Below are 17188 nucleotides of genomic sequence, written 5' to 3'. Positions count from 1 at the left end.
AGTTTTTTTACTTGTGTCTATGAACCTCATAGGTCACTTCACTTTCATTTATTTAAAATTTTATTCAATCTAATTTCAAATAGAATCAATCCATTGTGTTATACAGTGCAATTAATCATAAAGTATTGTAAGCTTCAGTAACAATTAAAATGTTCCAATTTTAAACAGTATGTTCAAACTCAGTTGAGCCAAATATTTGAATTTGTAAAAAGTTATCAATGATATCAAAGCTTTTGTCATTGATCTTGCAGGTGGAATCCAATGCAGGAAAGCCATGATCTGAAGCGGAGCCTTAAGCTTACACTGTTACTGGGCCTGTTTGTAATAAGCTGGCTGCAGATCTGTCACTCAGTGCCTCATAGTCAGAGCAATGGAACATGGCCAGGATTCCTAATGAGACAGGTCTGAGGGCAGCACTGAATTATGCAGCGTGGAATGCTGTAGCTCTTATACCACAATTCAACGTTCAACCTTAAATCTGCACAGAGAAGTTGATGACGATCCTCAGGAAAAAGAAAAAAGGGCAGAAGTTGTCTCAATAATTAAGCCATCAATTCTCTGTTAAGACAAAGGGAATACATTAAGAAACTAAAAGTGGATTGTGGTGTGTTCTTTTATAGTAATACTCTTAGAGGGGAACCTATGGGACAGATGAGATTGATGGGGATTATGTGATTCAAGTGACTTTTTGGATGGTGGAGCTCTTAAGGGGTTTGTCTTTTTGGTAAGACTCTGCATGACAATGATGGGTACAGATATTTTGTACAGACGTCCAAATCAATTCTCAAGCACTTGCATAAATTAAAAGGTATCTGACGAAACACACAGCATAATTTTAGTTCCACCGTTGGCCTGGCATCACATTCGGATACGAGCTGCACATTCCCAGAAGTTCATGCTTGTCTTATTCTTGGCTCCCGGATTTGTCTCCCCAATCATCCATCAACCATCCATCCAACCATCCATTATTTATTGATGATTACTACGTCTATTTTTCCATTCTGTTTGTTGCCACTGTCCTTACTCACCTCAATGATTTATGAAGTTGTTTGCTCTCACTGCATATTTGAGTTTAGTATGCATGGGAAAGCTGTTAGTTTACCACGTTTTCTGATTCTGCCACTTCACAGGATAAAATCCCAGAGCAGCCTTTCACAGAAACCACTTTGAGTATAATGCAATTAGGCATGCTAATTAAGCAACTGCCTTCGACTTGTTTTCCTGTTTCTGTTTTTTTACAGTTGGAAGTGCTGGGTAGCAGTCTGTCGGTTGTCTCACACATATATGTCTGCATGTTTGTTTTGTTTTTTTCTTTTTGATAAAGTTGGCAAATCCTAAGTTCTTACAGAGACTTTAGATAGCATCCTTACCTTGCCTTTGACTTTCATCTGACTCAACAATCAACTGAGGAACCTCTATTTTCTCACTGAGGGGAACCTGCTACTTTAATGAAAGCCGGTCTGGCCAGTGGTGTGGAAGCGATTACATCTGCCACTCACACTTTTGTCCACAGCCTTGTTTACATTAGGAAAAAAAACAGGTAAGCAGCACATTTGAATTGGTTTGCCAACTGACTCTGTGTGAGCCAGGATTCTGGGTCAGTGCATTGCTGTGCTGTGAATGAAACTAATGGAGCCTAATTCAGGGATTAGACATGAGGTGGGAGCTCCAGTGATTGCAGAGATAATTAACACGGTGTGATGCTTATCTCATCGGGTTGAAACACAGTGGAAATAATTTAAACTTTCTAAGTGCTTCTCTCATTTCTCTTCATGAGCAACTTGGTGAGAGATAAACATGTTTGACGTAATCAATAGTTTAAAAGCTACATGTTTTAGTTGGATGATATTAAAATGACCATTTGTAGAACACAGATGAAGATATTTTTTAAGCTATCCCTATCCCATGAACCATTTTCAAATTTCAAAGACAAATTTAAGGATTTGTTATTAAGATTTTGATGTGATAGAGCTAAACACAAGTAAGAGGAAAGTAAATGTTATAAAAACACTGCAGAAAAAACTGCAGGATAGATTGCTCTATTACGTAAACTGGGATATTCAAACAGATTTGGGCTGTGGAGATTAAGATATAGCACATATGGAAGATGGTTGCCATATAAGCCTTGCGGTTTTGCTTCACACAAAAAAGGTATCCTAAGAATCTCCTAATTGTGTGATTGACATTACTGAATCCAGATCTGTACAGTATCAAAGTATATAAAGCCCATATTGGTATTATATTGAACTTTTTTAGATATGACCTTAAACCATGAGGAGTATCTGTGAGGGTCGGGGTGAGTGTTTGTGTAGAAAATACATGTCTGTAATGGTGCATTCAGACCGCAGGCCACTATTTCCACAAGCCCTGCAGGTAGTTTACCGCTCTGCATTTCAGATGCACAGTGTTTATACCCTGGATCGCATCATCAAATGGGAGAAGCTTCAGCTGCATGAATCTCTACCCCACTGATGTGAGAAAAACTCAGCAAATAGCCTGAATGGCTATAATGTGGGTCTTGCTCAGAGATCCAAAGTGCAGGCTGTGGGAGTGGGGCTTGAACTCAGAACCTCAGGATTCCAAGCTCTATGCCCTAACCACTAGGCCACCACTCTCCAAACCCTAAGGTATTGTGTTATAAAGTAAACCTGCTCTAAATCTTCTCCCTGACCAGTTTGCTATGTTGCAAAATCTTCACGTTGGTGCTTGTTCTCCAGCAAACCTTTGAGGCTTTGAGGTTGGTACTAGATTTTCATTATGGGATGGCTGAGAAACAGAACTAGACATAAAGTACATGTTTTGTTTTTTTTTCTTTGCAAAAACATCTTAATTTCCTTACCTTTCCTACTTATGCACTTTTTTATGTTTGTCAGTCTAATAAAACCCTATGATGATTTTTTTTGTTCTAATGGGACTAAATGCGATAATGCAAAGTGGAGAAGTCAAACATATTTGCAGAGCATGTTGTGTTTTTCCATAAAGATAGCATGTGCAAAGAGGAATGATGGAGGTGGTCTGTCTCAGCTGCATACCCTTTTATTTCAATAAGTGTCAGTGGTCTGAGTAGGTAATTCAGTAAAGGGTCTGTGATGTAACCTGCATTTTGATGTAAACCTATCTTTAACATTTTAAATAAGTGCTTGATGAAGAGTGCTCCTCGTTTCTGATGGCCTTGTAGTTTATTACTGTAATTTTTTACCTATGTTTTAATAGTATCCATCTGTCATTATTGCCTGAGTCTTTTTTAAATTGTCCCTGTGTGTGAGGATACCTACCCTGAATTTTAAGGTAAAGGGCTCTCTCTATCTTTATGATTAAAATACCTGATTAAATGCAGCTGTATGAAGATGATACAGGGTTATTCAATTGTCTGTCACCTACTCTGAAAAAATGTCATGCATCCAATTACTATTTCTCTTCTTCTCCCCATTGAGATTCTCAGGTCCCCATTATATATATTAGTCTGTTGGCTTTTTTAGTACGAAATAAAATTATCTCATTTTATAACATATACAGTTATGAATATAAGCTTGTTTGCATCACTCATAATAATTTGCCATTTGGAAGCTGCATCTTTGAATCATGATCCTTTGAAGATATGGCTTGATTTGAGTGGCCTTTCATGTTTCAGCCAGACCTTGAAAGGGCTTTTGCACATTGCTTAAAAGTTCTGCTCAAGAATATATTGGAAAAATTTGAAGCCTTCTGCTGAGCTCTTACTGCGATTTGACTCGCATCTCTGTGACAGAGGAAATTGAGAGAGGAAGGTCAGCGGGTTTCGAGGGGTGTATTTGTCAAAATAAATTGAGACAGGATGAAATGCCAAGGTGCTTGAAAAGGAGAAAGTGGGATTAAGAGGATCTCAGGGAAGAACATCAGAGGCCAGGATTCATGTAGACACATGCTCTTTAATATGTAGCTTTTTTGAAAAGAAGTGATTTAAGAATTTCAGAAAACCTGATAGGATTTGAGTCAATTTTGCTCTTAAATACTTGATACTTTCCTGTAGATCCTATTTTATGTATCACCTAGCATCAAATTCTGTCTGTAAATATTGTCATAGAAGATCCACATCTCTGCTTCGTGGGATTATGTTTTTTTTTTTGTTCTTTTTTGTCTGCTTATTTTCCGGTCAAGATATCTTGGAAGTCTCTAATTAGAAACCTTGTAAATGAAAAGATGCTTGTTTTCAAATAAACCTGTCAGTCCATCAATGGATACATCTCATAAACAGCAGATAACTGCACCAATCTTAAAAATCCTCTCCCTAAAACATGGCAATTCTCAATCTCTAGTTTGTCCAAACAAGTCTTTAATAATTACTGTACTACTAAAGCAAGTCTTCAGTCTGCCTGATTCCCTGCCAGTCAACCAAATCCGATTTTTTGGCCCATATGCGACCTGTCTCTGTTTTTTTCCCAATGCGACCCAGCCCACTTGGGCTATGTTCACACAGGAGCGTGAAGTGACCCAAATCGGATTTTTTTTGCCCACATGCAACCTGGATCTGATCTTTTCATGGCAGTCTGAACAACACAGATCCGATTTTTTCCTATCCAACCCAGGCCACTTGGCTATGTGGTCCTGGATCCGATACGAATCTGATCTACCATAAACCTAAACCTCTTACATTTTCATGTATTGTTTTCATTCCACTTTTGTAACACATTTTGTTGGCCTATCAAATAGACTTTTTGCTACTTCTGCAACAGGATGAACAAAAAGTTGTACTGTAGCAATCCTCTACTGTAGCATGAATACTTTGCAAGAAACTGTATCTAAAATTAAAAATCTGTTTGAAAATAAGATCAAAGACCTTTCTGACAATCAGCTGAAAATGAGGAAACGAGCACTAGCACAGACTGACAAGCCTTAAGTTATGCCTGTGGCACTGTCCTTCAAGCTTCTCTGTGACCATGTCAAATTAGTTTGGTGCCACTTATCATTTCACTGTTATTCAGCTTTACTACCAGTGGCTCATAAATTTAGTTCAGCATTGTTTGGAGGTTGCCGACAGTTCTTGACAGTTGAAAAATGATGCCTCACCTCTTCCTTTGGTTCATTTGTTAATAGCCTGGCTTCTGGCCAAATACTACTTCACCTGCCAGACGTTCAGAAAGAGTCTTTCTTTCCCTCCTGCCGAACTGTTTGCCTCAGAAACTAGAAAGTTACTGACTTGCAAATTTCTACAAGTGAGAGCTTTTAGAGATATTTGCCTTTGGATAATTGCTCCAGGGTAAAAAAAAGTAAAGGAGCTTTAAGTTTGGGAGTTAACCGACAAAGTTACTGCATAGACCTTTAATAAAGTTTGATATTGGTATCTCTCCCTTAATAATGACTTAATATGTAAATACTGTCATTAAGGTATTTTAGGCTTTAGCTGATCAAAATAAAAGCATTAAAGAAGTTGAAAGACAAATAATGAAATTGGTCTGCATCAGACATGCAAACATAAAATACAAAACTGCAAACCTTTTTTTTTTCCGCAAACCAGCCAATGCACATGTAAAACTCTATAGAGGAAATGATGAATCTTTGTCTTCAAGGGAAAAGAGTAAAGGAAGTGGGAACATTTCTTGAATAAAGTCAAACCGCTTGTGGAAAAATCTAATGGAATCTAATAAAAACTTGTTTAATTTAATAATAAAAAAGTGCACTTATTGCATTATGTGTTGGTGGTGAGCGGCTTTCGGCATATTGAGACAAACTGCCTTTTGAAATTCATTTTTTATTAAAACAAAAAGTGTTAAGAGTAGACTCTGCAGAGGAAAAGGGCTTTTGGTTTAGCTCTAATAACTAGTAATGGAGATAAACTAATAATTATCAATATCTATCTAAATTAATTACAGGAATTAATTATTTCTGTAACAAATAGCAAAGTGAACCCATAATTTGAACCGGACATAAAATAACTTTTAAAAATTGATTGAAATCTGTGATCGTAAATCAACAGGAAGCCCCCAGCAGCAAGATCAGGAACCTTTGAAGGAAGAGAGATGGTTTAGTGTCTGGGCAGAAACCTGTGGGCAAGGTAAAGCTCAAGGGTGAAGCCTCTCACCATCTTAGAATCCATAGGAGAGCGGCAATGACAGTAGGCTGGTGACAGCAGAGTGACGTCAATGTGGGTCTAAAGGGCTGTGAATGGGAATTTGGGGTTTGAAATAAAGGTCGGTGATGAATCAGTGATAAGGGAACAGAAACTGGGTTGAAGCTGTGCAAACCGGAACAGGTAAATGGTAAAATGGCAAATGGCATGTACTTATATAGCGCCTTTATTCAAGCCAGGAGACTTGACCAAAGCGCTTTACACTACATTCATTCACCCATTCGCGCACACACTCACACACTGATGGTGGCAAGCTACATTGTAGCCACAGCTGCCCTGGGGCTCACTGACAGAAGCAGGGCTGCCGTACACTGGCGCCACCAGGCCCTCTGACCACCATCAGTAGACAATGCAGGTGAAGTGTCTTGCCCAAGGACACAACTTCAATGAAAGTCGGTGTCAGGGCTTGAACCGTCAACCCTTCGATTTCAGGGCAAACTCCTACATCCAACGCCTTGGATGTAGGAGTGACAAGACCCGAGGGCAAGGGTTGGTAGTTGGGGCACAAAAATGAGGTTTAACACAGGTAGGGAAGATTTAAGGGAAATAGCAGTAGGTGGCGTCAGGAGCCAGAAACAAGTTTAATGTCCAGAAATTAAATCACCAGGTGAACAGCTGACATGGGCGAGACAGAACAGGAAAATTCAGGAGGCAGAATCCAGATTGACAGTGGGCAGGAAGGCAGGCAAGGAAGGAGTGCTGGATATTCACTTCCAAAAGACTTTTGATAATTATGTGCTTTGTCAGCCTGAGAACAGAATGTAAAGCCAGGTAAACAGGTGGAGTGAATGAGGGACGATTGGTGTGCTGGCAGGGGAGACGCAGGTGAAAACAATGATCTGTTGCTTCAACACAGAGACGATGAGAAGCAGACTGCAGCAGAATCTAAACAATTACCTTTCCCCTTTAAAGTCAGTATTAGCAAATAAGGAAGCAAGCATGCTTAATTTGGATAGACACAAAAAATAATTTTATATCAATTGAAATATAGTTTATTAGAAAAGCCTGTAGGAATTGGTTAAGCCAGTTTAATATCAGTTTTTTTTTTATTCTCTTTGAGAGTCTTAAAACCTTAGTAGCTTCCAGTGTAAAAGTGTTCATCAACCAATCACAAGAAAAAACAAATTAAATGTAACTGCAAGAAAAACAAAAGGCTTTCTGATTTTTGTCTGAAACACTTTAAAACAAAAATTAAAAATTATAGAAAATATTTTAAAAATGTATCAATTCTAAATTGCAACAATAAAATCATTCACACAAAATTGTCTTGGCTGACATTCAGGCATGACTAGTCTTTTCAGCATGGCATTTCTTGAGGAAATATATTCATTAAAAGTGCTGGTGAAGATTCTCAGCCATCCAAGTCATAAGTCATTGACTAAGCTTCCTGGATGGGAAGTGAAATGTCCTCAAACTTGGAAGGAAAGTCCAGTGGATTAATTTTTAACTTTATTTTTTTTAAAATATTGATTAAAAGGTTGTGAAGTCATTACATTTTACAGTTAGTTAGGAGGAAAGAAGCTCTTGTATGTGATGGGTCAAATCCAGTGTGATGGGCTGCTCTCATAAAGAATGATTTAGACAAAAAAAAAAAAAGAATCTGCTGTGTCATGGTATGAAAAAAGAGTTAGCCTGATCCAGCAGGAGCATTAATAGATTTTAAAATGATGTCATGTAGTCTGCTAAATAATTTGATAGTAAATGTGTATTTTAAGATGAGTGACATAACTGGACAGAAATAAGACAAGCAAAGAAGCACAATCAAAATGATGAGAAATTGCATTAGAAATGCGTGCTTTACCAAAAAGATTAAAGCTTTAGGGCATCCAGCTGATTAATGAGTTATGTCCTGTTTTTATTGTCCTCCAGCAAAGATCCAGTACCAGCCAGCCCTTCCCAGCATGAGAGAATTCCTCACACAGAACATGCTTGTTGGCCATTTGATAAAGTTTATTGTTACGTATAAGACGGTGAGTAGCAGCTGATAATTCAACCGCTTTACTGTTACAGGTATGAAAACTGTTTTTATCTAGGTTTGGGTGGTAGTAAGGTACTCCTTGTTTTTCTTTCTTTTTTGTGTGAAATTGAATTACTTTAATTCAACTCACCTTCAAATCCAGGGCCTACTCTGCTGATACTGTATATTTGTGTCTAAGAATCTGTGGTAGTATTAATTTTGTAGTTATAATATACAAAGCTTAGGAGATGGACGTATTTAAGGTGTTGGCATAAAATAAACGATTTAACTCAATGGTACATCCAATTTAATATCAAACTAGATTATTCTTACAGCAAGGCAAGATTAGCTTAATTATATGACGAATTTCAGCAGAAAGAAAATTCATAGTACTGTATTACAAAGAAAAATGTTGGAAATGTACATAACCATTGCACAAAGCTGTTAGAAAAATGTATATTCATGAACATTAAAAAAAAATTATTATTTAAATAAGTATTAAAATTAAACATAACATTTTATTTTTAAAAGTACAAATTTAAATAATATAAAAACAAGTCAATATATGTTATTTTTCTAATGTAAACTAAAATCTGATTTAGCACTTTCTAAGTAATAGTCTCTAAATATCTCATTTTTTATGCACTAGTTTTCACAAATGAGACAATCAACATCCCACTTTTGCCACATCAATATACTGGCTACTTTAGAAATGATGCAATGTAGTTGAACCATGTTTGTTATTCAAAAAAGTCACTTTGTCTTCTCAAAATCTATGCAAAAGCACAATATAAAACCAGGGATGGGTTTTGAACAATAGAGCCAACTATTTCTGTCATTAACAGACTTTCTATTTCTTTTTCTTCCACTGTTTGTGCTCCGTGTTTAGTCTTTTAGCATCTGTCTCTTCAGGCCCATCCCCATGGCAAGGAACTGAATAGTCCTGAATAGGTGCACATTTAATTAAATTCTGAAAATCCTTGGAGGAAATGCATTGTGGTGTAAAGTGTACCTCATACTAGAGGTGTACTGTTATCTTGGAAAATCAGCAGGGTTTTAATTGCTGAGAGCAATCTGATGTCTTTCTAAGCAATCTGTTATACTGGACGGCAGCTTTACTTCAATCTAAAATGAAAATGAAAGATTTTGAGATACTGCAGTTCAACACTTTTACAACTTGGAAAAAGGTTATTCAAAAATTTATTCCGGTAACTGTTTGTTTGTTTGTTGTTTTTTTTTTTTGTTTTCGAGCAAATTTAAAAACTTACCATTGTCAAAAGGACAGAAGTTTTGCTGAGATTATGTTATAAAACCAATATAAAGCAGTAGCAAATGGTATTTGATTATTAAAAGGCTTCAATTTAAAACTGAACATGTAGTATGGGAGTGTTGGCTTAGTGCAGGGGTCACCAATTGAAAATCAGCAGGGCCCGAAAATCATCAACGAGTAAAGGTGTGGAGACATTTTTAATCATAATTTGTAACTTTAAACAGAATTTAACCCTAAAATAAAAAGAGGTTTCTATGCATCCACGTTATAATATGACTTTTTAAATAAAAGATATGTAAGAAAAAAGAAAATTTTTCCATTTTAAAATTTAAAGTGTTTTTTAAGTAGAGAACAATCTTGCAGTTTGATATATAGACAATTTCCTGATCACATATTTTTTCTGGTTTAATGAGAGCAGTGGGCTTGAGGCTGCCCTGCAAGGCTTTAAACCTGGGTTTGAATGGAAACAAAGCCATTCTAAAGCACATATCAAGGTGCTCATTTTGAGCCTGGATCCATATTTATTTTTGAATATGGTCATGGTGGAGAATCCTGCTTCACAGCAGTAGGTTGAGCCAAATATACTCAAAATTTACAGGGTCATCTTTGAGCACACCATTTCACTTTTCATTCACCAATTCACCGCAGTTTTTCCTGCAGTCCACACCTTCTTTCAATTTTTTTATCTTCTTCTTTCCTACCGCTCAGCTTGCTGCAGGTTTGCCTGCTGTGTATAATGCTGTGTTCACACCGGACGCAGCAGGAGCAGCAAAATCGCATCTGCTACTTCCTTTTTGCTGCTTGTACCAGTTTAGTTCTGACGCGCTGAAGCGCTTTGCAGCTTTGCTGCTCTGGTCGAAAAGAGGGTCTGACGAAAAGAGGTTGGGCGGAGCTACCCTATAATTTACCACCAGGATAATAAAAGCGAACATATTCTGTCGGCAGGTTTCAGCATTTTAAGATAATTTAGGCATTAATAAACTGTTTCAGATGAGTGATCACAGCGCTCTGTATCATCAGCGATGTGTCTGTCTCCCTGGCATCTCCCAGCATCTCTGATTGGTTGATGCGGCGCGTCGAGCAGCAAAAGTAAAATATTTCCATCTTGAGCAGCAGCACATTTGCGGCGCGTCGCACGTGTCAGATGCTTAAACGCGCCCGACGCGCTGTGCCTGACGCACTGCGGGACCTTTTGCTGCGCCTTGACGCGCGTTAAGCATTGACCTTGCATGTAAACTCGCTGCTTCTGCTGTGCCTGCTGCGTCCGGTGTGAACGCAGCATAATGTAGCAGAAGTAGCTAGCAGGAGCAGCCCTGACCGATAAAGCTCATTGGCTAATTGGCATCACGTGCAGCCTGGTCTCGGAGGGCTTTACCGTACAAAAAGGAGAAGCGGCGCAAGTGAAATTAGACACTGCCGTTGGGCAACATGCAGTAATTTATAAATGTTTGAAATCAGGTTGGATCCGGATTAGTGAGCAGGTGGGTCCGGATCCGGACCACGTACCGCTGATCCTTGGCCTCTGGACTCGTGGGTTAGAGCAGTCTCTTTTGCTCTGAGAAGGTTACAAATACCCCGTTCTACAGCCACACAACGGCAGCCCACTGCCCTCCAAGAGGATGGGTCAAAATGTAGAGAATGAATTTACCCATTGTGGGACAATAAAGGGATTTTTTTATTATTATATTTTTATTAATTCAGTTTATTTATTTATAGTTCAATATTAATAAATTAATGTACAAAATAGACTTAAATACACGATGACCTTATCCATGTGCAGCACAAAAAAAATGCTTTATTTAAGGGCAGTTACCTGATAGCAGTGCAGAACTGCTGTGTATAATCCATCCTAATGATGAACAGCTGCAGAGAGTCCTATTTTGCATATGTACAACTCGCATATAATTAACACAAAGTGATTTGCAGAAACATTCAGATTACAAAATATGTCAAACTCACTACTGCTATTTAAATGATAGAATGCCTTTCAATGCATCCACTCTCACTAGGTCCTCTTTTTTCATATAAGACTTAGGTGTTTTACATTTAGCTGGTAACTCAAAAAATGGTTGATATGGCCTAAAACTTCCTTATAACTTTGTGCACTTTCTGAAAGCAGCCCTGTTTTTTACAGGTGCTGCATCCAGAGTCTATATATGAACCTTCATTTGAGACATCTATACTCTGAAAATGCAAAAATCATTGAACAATAGTTTTTTTAAATAGAAAGAAAAAAAAACACAAAGAACATGCAGAGCACACAGACTTGTAATGGAGAGCAGTATTATCTGTAGAGAGGATCCTGTTAGCCCAGTCAAGACCTTCAATCACAGCATAACTCACTGGAAGCAACGCTGGTATTTAAAAAGAAGCAAACATTTTATTCGCACTTGTCAGGTTTAGTTAAAACTGTCTGGAATGATTAGGGAATCCTTCTATTGCTTGTATAGGTAAAAACAAAAAGGAAAACATAATTGTTAGTTAGCAGGTTGCTGTCTGAACACAAAAGCCTGGTTTGATTGAAGTGGACCTTGACTTAAGTTACTTGACGGTCAGCCAACACACTTCTTAAATGAGTTTCCCTTTGATTTGGGTGAGCTATTCAGATGCAGCCATGCATTCATTGACATAATGTCCCTTTGGAGTTCTCATTAATCTATTTTTAAATTCTTATTGATTTATTTTTTTCTATACTTGTTTTTTCTTTTGCAAAGTATGTCCAAAAAAAGGTTAAGGCCGAGGTCTATACTTCACATTTCTAAAATCATGAAGTGCAGTTTTGTCTATGGGATATAGCACATTTCAACCTAGAGAGACTCACAGAGAAAGAGAAGCTGTAATTAGAAGAGATTATTGACGTTAATGATATATATGTCATTTGGCGCTCGGACACAAGCTGAAGAGTTTGTGTTCAGAACTGATGGATGATCAGATTGATGGATTTAGGAGAGAGAGGATTAGTCTTCCCCCGGTGTCTGGACACTGATGTTGGAATAAGCCCAGGATAATTGGGATGGAGGCTCTCTCAAGATTTACTTCTCTGGCAGGAGAAGGGGTGAAGGTGGGTTGAGAGAAAGCTGGTGAGCAGGAGGCATTGTCAGGAACGACGCTTGAAGAAGGAGACTTTGTAAGCTGATTGGCCCCGGGAAGGGTGCGACACCGAGGATGATTGGCTGAGGTTTGGCAGTAGGACTGCAGCAGGTGATCCATGTGAGGCTGATTAGAGTCTTCCAGATTGAATTTATACTTAAGCTTCATGACCCATGGACCAAGGTCACAGTCCTAAACATGGTTGTAGCTGTTTTGAGTTCCAGCTGGTGAACCTATCTTCCCCATCACCACAAGCTCATCTCCTGTCCACTGACACTCAAGTATAGATCACTAGTTTGGTATATTTTGGTGTGACTAAATGATAATGTTGTAGTCAAGACCAGTGGTTTCGAACCCTGCTCCTAAGGGACTCCTGTCCTGCATATTTTAGGTGTTTCCTTGTTGCATCACACCAAAAAGAATAGAGTACTAACAGGCTTCTGCAGTACTTCAATGCAGAATAAGAACCCTAATTTGTATGAGGTATGCTAGAAAAGAGACATATCTAAAACATGAAGGGCAGGGGTCCCTGAGAACCATGGTTGGGAACCACTGGTCAAGACAATACCAACCAAGACCAAGGATTACCGAGAAATAGAGACTGACACGGGAGTGGATTTTCACTCCTGTCCCGTCCCACTCCCACAGAAAAAAATTGTGTCCCGTCTCGATCCCGGGCCAGAGTAGAAATTTTAATCCTATCCCGTCCCACTCCTGGTGAAATTACTCCCACTCCCATCCGGCTCCCATTCAGAATGACTCCTGCTACTGCACCACTCCCATTCTTGTTGTCTTCAATAAGATTTCTGCCATTACATTGAATCTGAATTTCTATGAAGGGTCAGTTACGTTTCTGTTTCTAACTGTAGTAAATGTTGGTCCCTCCATTGTTGTTTTTGAGCGTGGGTGAAAAACTCAGAGCGGAAGCACTGTTGGTTTTTGGGTCGTGTAGTTTTTTTGACTCGCATTATAGTGTAGGCTTCAAGTAAAAATACTACAAAATGGCGGCGCCAGTACTGGATTTTTTTTTCTTTCTATTTTATTTTATTTTTTGGCATCGATGTTTTTTTTTAGTTACTATTGGTTTGCTCCCGTTAATGTTTAATCCTGTACCGTCCCAATCACGTTATCGTTACTATTATTGACTCCCATCCCATGGGAATCCCACGGGAATCCCGTGACCCGTGGGATTCCCGAAAAAATGTCAGTCTCTACCGAGAGAAGGGCAAGGCCTTTAGAGTCTCGACCGAGACTGAGTTCTGTGGTCTTGGTCTCTGCCTCTAAAGGTCTTGGTCTTGTCTTGTTACTCCATGGTCTTGCTTCTTGTGGTCTTTACTACAACCCTACTAAATTAATTCTCTTTTTTTCACTAGTTGAATAAATGCATTATATCAATTTGTATAATTGATTCACGTTTTACATGTCCTAAAAGTAGAGTCAAGTTTTACAGAATGGAAATCAGCAAATCTGAAATAACTGTGTGAGCCCCAGAGGCTCCTTTATGCTGGTTTGGCTTCAAGTTTGCAATTATTTTTATTAATTGCTATACATGATGCTGAAATGGGCTTACATGGCTCCCTAAAATTAAATTCTCAATGTACATAAGCGGCATTTACAAAGCGAAGGAATTCCCAATAGATGAAAAAACTAAAGTCAGAAATGCTGCACAAATGAGGTTGCAGAAAGTAAATAAAATGCAGATCTCAAGACTTTTCACTGCATTACAATTTACTTTGATCTTTTTTTGTATTTTGCACCCACACAATTAATTCCCAGAAGGCTTTATGCACCCTGTTAGTAGATTAAAATTCCCAGCTGTAATGAATGCGGGATCATTAATGCTCATGAAAACATTTATTAGATCTGTGCCTTGATGGCACAGCGGGACACATTTAGATTCACAGGAACATGTTAAATATTGTTTGGAGATAAGGCGCATGGTTTCTATTATGCTGTTGTCATCTTCCTGTGTTCTGCGTGGGGTCAGTAGTTTCAAACATGACTGAAGAATTCACATTTATACTGATTAGAACATGGTGTTGCAGCCTGGGAGGCAGGTCTCACAGATCTTAAACAAAGGTAAAGTGTTGTGTATTTTCTTACAGGAAGATAAAAAAAGTTGCATAAAATATAAGATGTAGCTTTTTTTCCCCAAAGCGAACTCAAATAAGGCTTAAAGAATGAGCAGACATGGCTTCCTGCTGGCCTGAAGGCTGGGCCACATCCAACATGACAGCAGCTTCCACGGTTCAATACACTGCTGTGAGGTTCTTGTTTTGTTCCGTTTTCCATGCCCTCTGTTTCTCTGTCACTGTCAGCTGCCTGCCTGTTAAAAATAAGCATATCTGCCTTAAAAATATGCTTTATTACCTTAGGAGGGAAATAGAAATTTCTGAAAGAATCATTCCTAATTTACATCTAGTGCCTTGGTGCTGCTGTCTTCTGCAGTTTTTTTTATTAATTATATAAGATCCAAGCTACTTCTATGAGGGGATCTTGAAAGTGCTCTTTAAAATCTGAAGGAGTCGCAAAACAATCTTGTCTTCATTATAATATTCTTATCTTGCTCCTACAGCAAATCCAGCCCTTTCTTTTTGTCTTCATTATAATATTCTTATCTTGCTCCTACAGCAAATCCAGCCCTTTCTTTTTTAGATATCTGTTAAGCTGGTGTTGATTGAGCAGTATTCTAATTAACTCAAGTCCCACTATCTTTTTCTATTGTATGCTTTATCTGCTGGATGTCTATAACATGCATATTTAAAATGAGACCTCAGGTATAGGCTAATGCTAGCCATACTCATTATCAGGTACATTGATTTCCATTAGATCTTGTTAAATAAAGTTAAAGTTTATTTATGTAGCACGGTTCACAAAGACCGTTACAAAATGTACAGGAAAGTACAAAAGAAATACAGATACATTTACCAACTAATCTATGTAGATTTATTACACTGCAAAAATCAAAATCTAGATAAGTCCTTTTTTCTTAAAATAAGTGAATTTGTTCTTGAATTGAGGAGGTAAAAGAGACATTTTGCCAATGGAACAAGACAATTTACACTTAAAATAAGAAAACACAATTGCATTGTCTTATTTCAAGTGCATATTATCTAATTATTTTATTTTAAGAGAAAAAATGACTCATTCCATTGGCAAACTATCTCATTTACCTACTCAAATTAAGGGTAAATACACTTAATTTAAGAAGTTTTTACTTATTTCTAGATCGTTTTTGCAGTGTAAATCGTATTTCAATACCTAATTTCTTCCAATTGTTGCAATTATGGCATACAGATATTGAAACATTTTGAGTGTGGTGGCAAATGAGATGAGCCTTCAGACAAATCCTAGTCATGGGCAACAAATGTGACATTCACATGCCTGTACAAGAGAAAATGTCAAAAACATACAAGCTGTGAATGGAAGAAAAATAACTTAATCGTTGCAATTCATTTGATAAACAGGATTGCACATTCTAAATAAGGGTAGGGGAAAGGAAAAGCCCCACAGTGAAGGAAATTTGTCCTCTGTTATTAACACAGCCCTTTGAGAGCAGTGGGCTCCCACACTGAGTAACGTCATGTTCAAGGAAAAGTGAGACAATCTAAAAGGCTCAAAATCCACATGAGATCAAAGGTGGGTTGAGTACCCAAAAATTGTATTTGGTAAAAAGGGCCACTCAAGTACTGAGTAACTGATCTACTGACAACCTATGATTATAACAGATTTTTTTTTCGGTTATGAAAAAAAAAAAAGTCAGTACTTTTTATGAGTTACAGTATATAAAAAGATTAAATTACAGTATACTGTGACTATATATGTTCATTGTTTACATGGTGGACTCAACAAATGGAAAATAACATTTAACTAATAAGCCTTCAGCACAAAAAAATAAGGAAATGTGTCTCTTTCAGTGGTGCATATATGAATAAAACCATCTTGTTTTCATTTAGTAAAGTTAAAATGGATAGATTATCCATAATTTTTTCTGAAGGAAGAGTATTGATATTGTATGATATGTTTACTCAAGTAAAAGTAAAAAATACAATGCTGTAAAACTACTCCCTTTTTTAAAGTTATTCAAGTAAATGTAAATAGTTACTACCAACCTCTGCATGAGCTCCATTGTGACCTTCCGCAGTTAATGGTAATTTTTGCTGCGATTTCCGCCACTTGTGTTGGCCCACTCCAACATCTTTAGTCCACAGTCAATGCAGCCATCTATAAGGTCAACAGAGGCTGATGCTGAGCATCTTTATGGAGATGCTAATTTCACTATCCAGCAACACTAGCAATGCTAAAAGCTGGTTTAATGACCATCAATTTTTAGGTGTTTCATTGACTGTCACTCTGGAAAGAAGAAGATAAAAGAGCAGATCTAACAATCCAGATGTGGTGTGAATGCCTTCATACCATGTCGAATTGATGTAGTAATTAATGCAAAAGGAGGCCCAATCAAGTACCGTAATTTTCGGACTATTAGCCGCACCTGAATATAAGCTGCAGAAGCTAAATTGCATGATTTGTACATATACAAGCCGCACCGGACTATAAGCCGCAGGTTTTTTTATGTTAAATGTCCGTCTTTCTCGCTGTCGTTCTGTCTCGCACCACTCCTGGTAGAAGTCTGCTTCCGGAGGACCTCCGCATTCCCCCACACGCGGCTACCGTACTTGTGTGTTGAACAGTGTTGGGCACGTTACTTTGAAAAAGTAATTAGTTATAGTTACTAGTTACTTCTCCCAAAAAGTAACTGAGTTAC

General features: G+C 37.9%; 1 protein-coding gene across 1 annotated transcript in view; it reads left to right on the top strand.

The window, feature by feature from the left end:
- The window catches only part of LOC107102244 (probable flavin-containing monoamine oxidase A), a 94164-nt gene that overhangs the window by 40289 nt on the left and 36687 nt on the right, over positions 1-17188 (top strand). Inside the window, exon 8 of the mRNA XM_015401461.1 lies at positions 7976-8076. Within this exon, the coding sequence (XP_015256947.1) occupies positions 7976-8076 (101 nt within the window). The remainder of the gene's footprint in view (positions 1-7975; positions 8077-17188) is intronic.

The sequence above is a fragment of the Cyprinodon variegatus genome, unplaced genomic scaffold (assembly GCF_000732505.1).
Source record: "Cyprinodon variegatus isolate N-32 unplaced genomic scaffold, C_variegatus-1.0 Scaffold32, whole genome shotgun sequence".
NCBI lineage: Eukaryota > Metazoa > Chordata > Actinopteri > Cyprinodontiformes > Cyprinodontidae > Cyprinodon > Cyprinodon variegatus.
Note: the sequence above shows the minus strand (reverse complement) of the source record. Positions and strands in the feature narration are given on the sequence as shown.